Consider the following 13,094-nt stretch of genomic DNA (forward strand, 5'->3'; position numbering starts at 1 on the left):
CCTTACAGTGGTATGAGAACATCTCCCTGCTTTTTTTTCTGAAATGAGGAACAAAAGCTGATACTGAATGGCTCTGTCTTCTTAGCAGTTCTTCTTACTGTTCTCTGTGCTAACGGGAGTACATAATGACTAATATTCTTTTTCTCTTAACATCATGTGTGTCATTACAAGAACTTGTTTGGCTGCTCACCAGTCTGCTAGACTTTAACTATTAGGCTGAAATATTTACAGAATCACAGTATTGTAGAGGATGAAAGTGACCTCTGCAGATCTTCGATTCCAACTTGTCAACAAAAACATCTGCCTTTGCTAGATTTTTTTTCTGTCAGAAAATGAGTCAGAATTAGCTAGAATTTTATGAGGAAAAAAGCTATGGAAAAATATGTTGTTCTACTGAAAAGTACACTTTTAAAATTCTGGAGAGTTTATCTTTGGGGTGATTTCATTTTGGGAGAATGTCTCATAAGGCATTTCTGGGATATGCCTTTTGCCGTCATGGTGAAAAAACATAAGAACTTGGGCAAGTTAAAAATCTCTAGGACAAATTACTGCTTCATTTACTCTGCAAGCATTTGCCAGAACTTACAACTGAATTTCTTTAAGGTGCTGAATATGCCATAATTTAGGAATTTCATTTCCAATTACCAATCTTTATTCCAAAACACGAAGAAAATAAAATTCACAATAAAATAGCTGTGATAATATTTGGGGATATTTTTCCATCTAGGCAAAAACTAGCTTTTCATAGTTTTGTTCTTAGAATAGTTGACAGTTTGATGTCACCAGAATAAAATTGATGTTTGGTTTGGCAAGTGTCAGTCTGAATGGTTGAAATTTTAGTAGTGCAACTAGATAACCTTACGATTGCTTCTAGTCTGAAAGTGTGAAATATCAGTAAAGCAAAAGCATACCACTATCATCTTCTTAGATTCATACCAGAGATCTCTTACTAACCTGAGTTTCTTCTTAAATTCATCTCCCTCTCTTTTGCATAGTAATATTTCTAACCCAGGCTGTTTCCAGGACTGCCTCTGATTTCAGCAACAGAAGTAGAGGGAAAAACTTATCAAATGACAAACTGATTGATTTACCAAAGGAATCTGGAGATTAATGTGGAGGATTGAAGTAACTGTAAGAGCTGTCAAGTCATTCTGGGTATTCCGTAGACATGTAGAACAGAAGTTTATCATTAAAGCAAAGAGGAGCAATTATAAATGAGATCAGTTTGAGGTCTTCCTTCCACTTACGTCATCAGGAAAACTGTTTCTGGAAGTATGGGCCATTCTTCTCCCCCTTTTAATCATTTCATGGTATAAAGTGTTTTGCTTTTGTTTTGCTGTTATTTGATTTTCTATTTTATTGATGTCCAAATTACCTCCAAAAAAACCTTTTGGCTGGCTTTAATTTTTTAAAATTCTTTTGTTTGTTTCTTTTGGTAAGTATCCATTGTGGTTTGACTGCCTTTTGGCTACTGGGATGAGGCAGCACCTCCAAAAAGAGTGCTTCTTTGCAGCATGCATTTCTGTATTTTCTGAATACAGTGTGGGGGGAACTGTCTCACTTATGTCAGAATCACTTTGGAGGACAAAAGAATTAGTGTTTTTCCCAGTTAGACAATTTTGGAGTGTTATGCTTGGCAGCCTATCCCTGTATTGGGTTGCTCAAGTGATGGTAGTTTTCTGAAACTGCAGGCAAACATGGAAACAAAGGTATCATACAGCAGAGGTGTGTATTGTGGGGGAAGGTATTTACTACTAATTGTGTTCTTCCTGATGGATAATTCCATTTCTGTAATCAACCTAATGCTATCACTGAGGTCTGAAAGGAGAGAGCACAGAAGCTTGCCTGCACTGCGTGGCGTTAGTTGGATGCTTATGTGATTTAAAACTAACAGATTGGCATCAGACTCTTCTCCACAAATCCAGAATTAGTTGTTCTTCACAAGATGCAAAAGGGAGGCTGAGAGGTGTGCAGTTGCTGTAAGAATAAGTCTCTCATCAGTCGAGCTGATGGCTGGAGAATACTGCGTGCAAAGGCTTTTAGACCATTTGCAAGCTTTTTTTTTTTTCCCCCCCAGTGTTCTGTGCTGCAACTTCCCTGTGAAATTTCCTGTTTGGGCAAAGAGATCTGGACAGTTGAGAGAGGAAAATAAAACCCAACCCTTTTTCCTGTCAACATGGGCTGGTTCAATAGGGGTTGCATGATGCAGAAGAAAAAGTAGTGCTCTTCTGAGTTATATTTGGAAGACTCTCCTGTCCGTAGAAGATACAAATGAGACATAAGGCAAACTCACGCAGATTCATTTCAAAAGTAACTTCTGAAAACTTTCTCTGTGTTTTTTTTTCTTGCGGTTGCTGTCGAAGCACTTCTTTATTTAAAATACAGGCATGAATTATGAATTAAAGTTCGTGAGATAACTGGTATTCATTGGTCTGAGATGAAGATTTAGGATGAACCAGTGTGATTGGGTTACAATTGAGTGCATTAATTAAGCTAAATTGATACCAAACCCAAACTGTAGGCATTTTTTTCTGAACTGCACCTTCCTCTCTGCTCCTCCTTATGATGGGAAGTGATCCAGTGACTAAAAGCAAGTGTAACGTGTGAGGGGAGGAGAGTGAAGCCTTAAAGCTGAGGACAGGACTTGGTGCATAGTAGTGCATTTTCAGGGAGGCTGAAAGGCTTACAGAAGAGGACATGAAGAGTCACTCTCCCACCTTCCAGTTTGGGTGACTAGTTACAATGTGGGAGAAAAAAGATTTTAGCAGCTTGAATGCGATGAGGCTTGCACAAAAATTTGTCTGTGGACAAAGAAAACAAGGGTAGTCCTTAATATAGTTTCCTATATGCAAATTTAGACCATGCAAAATTCTTCTAAAAATACAAAAGCCTGAGCTTTCCTAGTTATTACTAATTCTTTGTTCTTGCTAATTTAATTAGTCTTGAGTTAATATGAACTAAAGAAATGGCAAGTAGCCAAATTTGGTGTGTTTTTTTTTTTTTTTTTTTTTTTGCCTGAACATGTCACAGCACTGTGAGGGAAAAATCGAGTATGAACTTGTTTGAAAAAGACAAGGATTCTCTGTATTTGTGTTTTCTTACGAGAAACAATAATGGCATGCACGATCACTCTAGCTTATATATGTTCTTATAAAGAGTGTATAATGTTTAAAGCTGGGCCAAATTCAGCAGCCTCTTTTGAGTATAGATGTGGGAAGATTCCATTGTATGCATGCATGGTGTGTTTTTGAGAAACACCTTTCAGAATGGCTTCAGAAGCTACCAGTCCAGGAAGAATAACATATATGGTTCAGAATAGCAACCAGATGGTTTTGTATGGGCTGTGAAAATGTTGGAATCTTAGTGCTGTTTCTTGGCTTTAAACGTTGACTTTTGGATTGCAAGGGTCTGCTTGGTATATGCTGGATTGCTGACTTTGTTATGCCTACACCTGCAGTCTTTTGCATGAGGTGGAACAAAGAGCAATAATGGGTGCCAAGCAAAAGAATGTTTCTTTTCATTTGGTTGGTGCCTGTAATTTGACATTTTATACTTACAGGAATGAAAGTAGAACTTTGGTCTGAACCGAAAATGTAGGCTTGGCTATTTTTCCACTGCAAATAGTAAGTGGTGTCCCAAGGGGGTGTCTAATATCTCAGAATCATGGAATGGCTTGCGTTGGATCATTTGCATTGGATCATCACCTTAAAGATCATTTAGTTCCAACCCCCTGCTTTGGGCAGGATTGCTACTGACTAGATCTGGCTTCATCCAACCTGGCCTTGAACACTTTCAGGGATGGGGGTGGAGGTTTGTCTTTAGCAAGGTCCTTCTAAAGGTAGAATGATTCTGTAATGGAGCTAGTACTGTAGTTCTATGCTAGACAAAAGTTAGATGTTCTTAGGATCAAATAATACCTTTGAAAACAAAAAATAACCGAGGGACTACTATGGGAATTGATGCTAGTTGACTTTATTAAACAAGGCATCAAGGAGTTTTCTTTGTTTACTTTATACTTCCATAATGTAGATCTGATCTGATCAAGCCATGCAGGAATTAACTTTCATTCTTATATGAAGGACTGTTCTCAACGTGAATTGCACAAGATTGTTTTTTTTTTTTGCAGTTAGAAATTTATACAAATATTCAGCTAGGATTAATAGAACACTGACCTGATTGTAATGCCTATAGTTTTTGTAGTTCATACTTGTAAAGAACTTGCCATGTAACTATAAGTGTAACTTAACTTTTCGGCCACAATTTTTAGAAATACCAGTTATATTAGGTTCAGTACAACTCTGCTTCTAAACTGCAGTTCGTATATATAATTTGTGATTGATAACTGAGTGAAAGTAAGTTTTTTCTTAAAATCATTTGTCCTTCAGATATCTTAATGATATCATTAATATCGAGAGCTGTACATCATGACAATTTAGCTGGTAAGAAAAAAATACTGATTGTCCTGTCTGCCTTTGCACAAAACATTTTCTAGCAAATTTTCAATGATTAATATGGCTTAAGGCGTTATTATCCTTCTCCCAGTTCCTTGGATTTTCTTATGAGTTTGTCTTGTGTCTTTTTTTTTCTCATTGTGTTCTTTGGTGCTTTTTTTGGGGGAGGGGAGAAGGAGAACGGAGGTATGTGAAGGGGAAACCCTCTCTACTTGTATGAGTGTTACTATTTAATTTAATTTTAAAGGAAAGTACTGAAGTACTCTTCCTTTGCCTCTTATAATGCTTACTTGGTTTTTCTTTCATCCATATGACTTGCACTGCAAGACTTGTGGCTGAGAAATTTCCAAAGCATTCCTTTCTCTTTCTTTCTTGTTCTGGCTTGGTGTGAAAGCCCACATGTGTACTTACTGGTAGATGTGCATGCTCTTTATTACTGGAGACTTTTTTTTACTATTGCAATAATAATGCTTTCTACTCTGCTATTCCTTATGCTCACATAAGATTGATTTTTTATCAGAATTCTCAAAGGAGCCGAGTTGTGCACTACTTAATATTTTAGTAAACAACAGGTCTTAAAGTCTACAAACAGGTGCTAGTTGTTAGAGATTCTTCATGCTTATATTTCATTGTTTTCATCACTGGTTCTTACTTTGACCTTTGTGAAAAATTATTTCTACCTTGTGTATTGTTGTATTCAGACTGAAGATGGTTGCATCACATCCTTCTATCCTGTGAGTGAGACACATTCCCTGGACCCTGCAAAATTTTTAAATTCTCATGAAAGAATGGAAAAATCCAGAAATTCAGTAGTAAATGCTGCTTGGTTTTGGTTTTCACAGATTTTCTTGAACTTGCTGGTGCTGCTTTTTTTTTTTTTTTCCTCCCCTTTATTATTATTGTTGCTGTTGCTTCTGTGGAGACAAGTCATCTTCTCCTCCTCTTCCAGAGGGGGAGGGTTTCTATAACAGACAGTGAAAGCAACACAAAGTTCCATCAGTTCTGAGGAATGCCTGGTACTAGAAGCTCTATCTTCTTCCTTTCTCTCTGAACCATGACAAGCTTGAGCTAACATGCGCAGAGACATGTTGGGTGTCCCAGCTAGCACATTCCAATCATGCAGAACACAGTAAATGAACTCCACCCTGCTTTCTCCTCAGAACCTGAGAAGTATTACACATTCCAGTTTGTGCTCCCTATGCATTTATCTTCATTCTGTTGATCTTGTATGGACCACTACCACGGTTCTGTCACTTTTCTATGAAGAGAACCTGTTTCTTATGAGGGCTTTCCATTCAGGGCTCTAGGAGCTATTTTTGGGCATTTGAACAATAATGTTTTAGCAAAATTCACGTGAGCAACATGAAACCGCGTGTAGTCTGTTGATGTCAATATCTGATGTATTTTTCCTCATTATTCCCATGGACCCTGTGCTTGCAGTCTGTCCAGTGTCTCATCAGTGTGTAGTAAAAACAACAAAATATGCGGTCCCCAAGAGGTCATAACTTCTTTTTATCTCATTGATAGTTACAGCATTATTAAAGCAAACTTCAGAGTTGTATTTTGGGCACTGAAGACAATGTCTGAATGTAATTTCATTTTCCTTCTATTTATTATGACTGTTCTCCTCAGTTTTTTTTCCATCTCTCAAGAGTTCTCTTTGGTTGTTAAGAGTGAAAACAGACTAGCTTTCTTCTTAATGCCCCTAGAAGCTGCCTTGGCATGGCCAGTGCATCCTTCGTGTTCATTCAGTGTTGGAGTGGCTCTGTGGTTTAAATATATGCATCTGTAATGCTATTTTGTTAGGCCTGAAAATTGTTGTGGGCCTTCACTCAGACTGTGGAGTAATGCTCAAGTTTTTAAAATGTTTAACATCTTGAGGTCCATGATCTCCAAAGGAACAGAGAATCTTTTATTTTTAATCCTTCTGGAATTCAGGGTAACGTGGAACATCTGCCACATTGTTGTATTAAAACATGTTTTGTTCTTATGGTATATATATACTGAAGGGCAGCATCACTCTGTGTACTGAAATAAAAAACAAATGAAAGGAACTTAGCAGGGTTTGTTCATCTCCCAGATGTCTGAAATAACTTCATGGATGAACTGAGCTACCTCATGTCCAGGTTTCACATTGGAGTGAGAGACCAATGTCCCAGAGGTCATCTAAAATTAAATAATTAACTAGAGACATGAGAGCAAATTTGCTAAATGGACAGACCCAAAATTCACCTAGTTTAGAATCCTCTTTCTGGCAGTGGCAAGAGCTTGCTGAATGCCTAGGAAAAATAATACTTCATGATATCTCTCCCAGTGTATTATCTTAACTTGCACAGATCTCTGATTCGAGGTCTTTCTGATCCAGAGAGGATAACTACATTCTTTGTTGTTCTGAATAACTTTTCTCCTTCTACCAAGAAGCTGCTATTGGTTGCTTTTGTGAACCTGTGATCAAAAGAGCTCCATATTATAAGCACATATGAGGGCTGCTCTGAAAGTAGTGCCTCCTATTTTATCATGTTGTCCCATGACAGCAGAGGCAGATGATGGTGGTATGGCAGTAAAGGTTGAACCTTCCCACCAACGTTTTGTAATGTTTTGTTGCCATGTGAGAGATGACAGCAGAGGGGGGCAGCCTGACACTATGGTGTCTGACATGGGAGTGTGTATAGAGCAAAGGTATGGAACTGAATTCTTCCATGCTGAAAAAATGGCATCTGTCATTAATGCTTGCTGAATGTTTATGGTGACCAAGCAGTGGATGTTGCCACAGCTGGGGTGGAAGGTGGTTCATTTCAGCAGTGGTGACAGTGGAGTGAAAGACGAGCCATGTTTCAGGTGGCCATGCAGATTTTTGAGTGCAGCATGCACTCAATAATGAGATGTTGATGACCTGTTTGCCTGGTTCTGGATGCTTTATTCGTCTGTCTCTGAGGAATCTGAAGATCATTCCACCTATGTGTTCTGAAGGGGCCACGCTGCATCTCCTTATGCTGGGGATACTGACTGCCTTCTTGTCAGAGCCAGCTCTTGCCTGCAAAGTGAGGGAAGCCCTTGTCAATAATTGAGAGGCTTCTCCAGAGCTACTTCCCTGCTTAAAAGGCTTGTTCTTACCACCAGTCAGCATGTCATGCTGGTTTCACTAGGTCTGCACATTTGTGAGATCTGGAGGAATTCATTTGTTTCATCACAGTTCATCTAGCAATGGTTTCCATCCAATGATTGACACTTATCATGATGAAGCATTCTGCAAAGGGCTGATGTGATGTTTCAGGTGAAAGCTGACCCAGCTTATCATTGGTACTTGATTTTTTTTTCTTGTTGGTCACAGGAGGACTTGGTTGCCTTTTGGATGACTTACTGCTATCATGTTGCATCTGTTTGTGTAGGTTTCTGGTCTTGATGCAAATTGTTAGCATTCAGGGAGTGTTACGAGCTCTGATGGCTGATTTCCTCTCCTTTTAAATGGTGCCATTTAGAGGAAGCAAGTTGTACAACCTAAATGCACCTTCAAAGTCCATACTCAACCAGTTATGTCAGTACTTTTCTCTCCCTTCATGACATCTCAAGCTATATGTATCAGGGATTGACTTTACACTTCGTGCCCCTGCAGTGAATAAAGCATCTGGGTCCAGATGCTTCAAATGACCCTTAAGTCTGTATGAGTGAATGTCTTCTAACTTTTCCGCAAACTGCATGGAGACTGCTGCGAGGTGCTGTTGGAAAGGCATCTGGCACCAAAGGTGGACTTTGTTAAGCAGTCCTCGAATTGGTGCTTGAATGAAGGATTTTTAAATGCATCCAGACAGGTGTGTACTCACTCTTTGTGAATGTGCGCAGTGACTTTCCTTTTAATGGGAGAAGAAAGGTTACCTTCATCTGAATAAATTGAAGTTTTTGAAATGAGCATTCCATAGGTACATGTAGTTATTATTCCTTCTCTGGGTCCCAAAGAAGCTTCTCAAGGACAGTCCAACGTGGACATTATAGGGGATGAGAAGTAATTGGATACTATTTGCAAATATACAGCCTCAAGGTTTAGTCAAACTCAATTAATCCAGCCTGGTTGGTCTGTCATTGGAAAGAGCATTTAACAATTGTCCTTCTGTCCCTTCATGCCCTCCCCTTTATGTTGTTCATCTCTTCTTTCCCTAGTATCCGCTCTTATGCTTCAGTGACTTTATTGTTAGCAGGATTAGCTCACTAATTTTTGGAAAAAAGTAGCGGTGAAGAAGGAAATCTGTGTGCTCTAGGCAGCAGAGTAAGGCATGAAGAAATATGCAGTGTAGGAATGGCAGGGCTGCACCGCAGTTACTGTTCAAAAGTTTTTAATATTGGATCCTGCCATGAAAACCATGCATCTGAAGGTTTCAGTTTCTTAGATGTAATTGTTTTGTGAGTGAAATGAAGGGAATTTATCAAGTGAGAACTTCTGTGAATTATCCAAGGGTGAGAGAGGACACTGCAAAACTATAAGGTGAGGTTTTCACACAAGTGAACAAACAAGTAAACTCCTCTAGAAGCTGTAGAAATTGCAGTGATCCAGCCCATCTCCTCACCCACAAATTCTCCCTTCAGTTTGCAACCACACATTTGATTTATTTTTGATTGGCATAACAAAGCAGGAGCCAAATGAGTTGAAAATAAAGCTACATTCTGAACTTTGATGTTTCATCGCGTGCCAGGAATTCAAAAAGTTTTGCTATGTTGTTCGAGAAAGCATTCTATCATCAGCAGTAATAATAATTTGAGCAATTAAATTAAGCTATCTCCATGTATCTAAATAAACAAATAGATTGTGGTTCTGCAGAGTGTGCACGTGTGCCAAGTTTGAGACTTGGATTGTTGTTGAAGTTGTGTTGCTTTTACTGCATAGGCATTCTGCTTCATTTAGTATCAGCTTCTAGAGTTTGGGCCAAGTTTGGCTTGCGAGAGATGCCGGTGTCCTTGTAGGGCTTTTTATCCAAGATCCATTAAGGAGTTTTTTGTATAGATGAAGTTTTTGATATGCCTAGCATTTTTAACTGTTTTCTAATCTGGCATATTGTAAAGAAAAGTGTTAAGTTGTCATTCTGTTTTACAGTGATTTCTTCAAGCTGGTTTATCAACTAATTAACGTTACACATACATCATTGATCAGTAAGAATTGTCATAAAATTTTGCACATGAGAAGTGCATTGTTCAGAGGTGATGAAAAGGTCTTGGATGTTTTTATATATATATTTTTGAGACTGCTGGTGTGCTTCGTCATTGACGTTGACTTTTTTGTCATTTGTTTTTTAAAGTGGGTGAAAATTTGTATTGTAGAGTATGAGTAGAGGTACATGTTCACCTACTTTGCTTACTTGGGAGGCTGAGATTTTTGTGGTTGGGACAATTTGTTTATGCGTGCCAGACGACTGGGGGTTGACAGAGCACTACAATTGGACCTAGTCAGGCAAAGTGTAATTCAAGTGTGAATATTCTAAATCCTTGCCTTTAGGGATAGAAAACGAGTCCACCCTCACACTGAGCAGTCTGCGCTTAAGCAGACTTTAGCCAGCAGAGTCTTTGGAGGAACAGTGCAGTGTTACAGCTTTCCCTTAGAAGGTGATAGTGGTGAGGTTTGATAGTGGTGGCATCCATCTCTCTTCATCAGTCGATCTCAAAGTACTTGGCAAAAAGGATCTGGCAAAAAGCATTAGTTCTCTTACTCCTGCTCTGCAGCTCTGGAGAAGGAGGGTCAAGCTGTAACGATTTGGACAGAAATGGCTGACATATATTGCATGGGGGAATTCCTGAAGGAACCTTTTATCCTGCTGGAAAATACCAGTCCATGAGAAACAATGCTTTGCAGAAACATGTTGCGTGTGATGAAAAATTGGCTTACAGAAAAGTGGTTTTGAGAAAACTTCGGTTTTATATTTCAAAATGATTTTATTTCAGTTCTAGCATAAAATGTAATAAAGACATGGAAATATGAAATGGGCAAAATATATATATGTATTTTATAGAATTGAACATATTAAATAAATTTGAAAGGATTTAGAACCCAGTTTCTTTGGTTTGGGGTTTCCTATGGGGTTGGGTCATTAGTTTGTTCTTAAGTTTCTCATAAACTTAAACTAAAATATTTTGACTTATTTTCCAATAAAACATTCACAATTGTGAAATGGGCCTTAAAATAAGCAAGTAAATCGCTCTGCTGTTAAGTTCCAGTACCATGTTCACAGTTCCGCCCCTGCTTCTTCTTTGCTGTGGGAAGATGATAATTTATATCAGCTGTTTTTCTTGGGATACTGTGTTTTTTTAAATGCAACTTGTGAATCAAAATCAGCAGAATTGGGATACTGCTGCTCCTATTCTATAGCATCGTGCCTTTCCCCACTAATGATAGCAGCGTTTAGCAGGTGGACAACAACACCAGTGATCAGAGTGCAAATTGGAGTGGAGTTAGGTGAGAAAGAGAATAAATCTTACATGAAAGGAACAGACCCATGTCTGTCTGAGTAGATCTGTGCAGACTGCAAAGGGAGCTAGAAGTAATTTTTTAAATAGACAGAAGTGCATAGAATCAAACTGTGGGAATGCTGGTATATGTTAATGTTGCTTCTCTCCTGTTTGCAGACTGATAAAATGGATAACCAGTTTTGCAATAGCTGCTTTTAGTGTGTGTGTGTGTATATATATATATATATATATATATATATATATATCTTAGTCTGTGTTTTTTCACATTGTCTCCGAATATGGAACACTGCTTTTAGACTCTTTGTACTTAATGGGTGCTGTCTTAGATTGGAGGGCAAATACCTCCTTACCTTTAACATGGTGTGATTGCTTAAAACTTCATTTAGGTGTGTTATGCTCATGTGTGGCTTTTTTGCAGATCAGAAAGAAAAGGAGAGTGCAGAATATGCATCTTCGTTGTGCCAGAATTTTTCTCCTTATCCAAATATTGCATTCTTTTTTTTTTTAAATTTGCAGATAAATCTGGTGTTTTAATTGTGAAGATCTTAGAAATGTTTGAGGAGTGTATGATACAAGTTGCCATCTGCCAGCAGCTGGAAGAGTCTCCTGCTATCATTTCATCCAAAGACCTTGTCATCAATACAAGAGAACCAATAATCAAAGTCCTTTTTGCAAGAGAGACAGCAGCTCATCTGAAGAGTAGGCCACAGGATGTCATCCACATCTATCCCCCATGGTAAGTAGAGAGAGAACTAGTCAAGCTTCTGTAGCGCTGCAGAATAAGGGGGCTGCAGGTACTGTGCTCATACTGCTGTAGAAAAGAGCTTGGAGGGTGTGGAACAGAGCAGTCTTGTGGTTGCTCATCTGTCTCTGCCCGCCTGAGAGGCTTTGATAGATACCTTAAAGATAGCTGGGATAACAACTAAATGTGTAATGTAATGCCTTTGGTGTTGCTTGGGGCTTCAGTTTGACTTTCACTTAATATTTTTGTGTTTTGAGTGATAGAAGGGCATGAGCAATGTCTTATCAATGATAAGGCCAATAAAGTACATACTTTCTCATTGCAAAGTAGTTCAGGAATGCTCATCTGTTGCTGTTAGTGTGGGTACGTTTCAGTGGACAAGTCTGTGTTAACTGTATAGCAACTCAGCAAAGACAGTGCCAGCTCAAATAAATGAAAAAATAAATGAGAGATTAACACTGTTTTCTTATTAAATCAGTAAACAAACCTTGATGTTTCACAATGCTGCTGCTGTCCATGTCTTCAGTTCTCCAAATCTCTCTTCAGAGCAACTAGTTAACCTTTTTTTCAGAACTCTCTAAAATGTGTGGTCTAGCCTTGTGACTTTCCTAAACTGGGTTAGTTTCCTGGTTTTAAGGGGTAGCATAGAGTGGTGAGATTTGTAGTAAAGTAACTAGTTGTTAGCACCTGTAGGTGGGAAGGTCTGAGTGTTTAATGAAAAAAAAAATCAATAAAACTTGTAAGTGGGGATATTACTTCTCTCTCTCACACACAAATTATTAAATAGGAGATACTTTTCTTCTAATGGATCAGCATTCATTATCTGAAGGTTTTTAGCTTTTTTTTTTATTTAAAATTTTCCTATTTTGCAAAGATCTGTATTTTTTTTTTTTTTAAGCTCTGAAAGCTATCTTAAGATAGCTACAAATCTTTTCTGGATTCCCTAACTTGTAATTTCTCATTTGTTGAAAGAGAGCCAGAAATTAAAGGAATATATATAATGTGGAATTCATTGTGGCTACAGATGCAAGTGCTGATAGGTGAGATGTAAATAGGTCAGTAGCCAGAGGAATACAGCTGAATAGAAATAAAATGCTTCTCTGATGTGTCACTTTTTTTTTTTTTCCTTCCAGTCCTCAAGGTCCTATTGTTTGGTCTCATTTCCCTTTTCTTTGGAGCTTCCTTACATGCTTTAAACTTGTTTTTGTTTCCTGCTACTTTCTTATTATGTCTCTCCCTACTGATTTCTACCTTAGTTACATTTTTCTCTTCAGGTTATTTCTATACCACAAGACACTGCCTCGAAGCTGTATCTTTTTATGGAGATCTTGGACCTAACAAAGATTTCAGTAACAGCAAAGCTATTTTAGTTAGGATGTGACTGAAATTGTTTTTTCTTTTACTGAACAGTTGCTAGTGGTAAATTTGCCATGTGTAAGTCTTGAGTTGCT

At 38.2% G+C, this 13,094-nt stretch overlaps 1 protein-coding gene across 4 annotated transcripts in view; it reads left to right on the top strand.

Moving 5' to 3' along the window:
• SPIDR (scaffold protein involved in DNA repair) overlaps window positions 1–13,094 on the top strand; it is a 197,672-nt gene that overhangs the window by 64,096 nt on the left and 120,482 nt on the right. For all 4 annotated transcript variants that reach the window (XM_085221059.1, XM_085221058.1, XM_031552853.2 and 1 more), the window contains exon 8: window positions 11,418–11,637. In XM_085221059.1, coding sequence (XP_085077185.1) covers window positions 11,418–11,637 — 220 coding nt within the window. The remainder of the gene's footprint in view (window positions 1–11,417; window positions 11,638–13,094) is intronic.

The sequence above is a fragment of the Meleagris gallopavo genome, chromosome 3 (genome assembly GCF_905368555.1).
Source record: "Meleagris gallopavo chromosome 3, MGAL_WU_HG_1.1, whole genome shotgun sequence".
In the NCBI taxonomy this organism is placed as follows: Eukaryota; Metazoa; Chordata; class Aves; order Galliformes; family Phasianidae; genus Meleagris; species Meleagris gallopavo.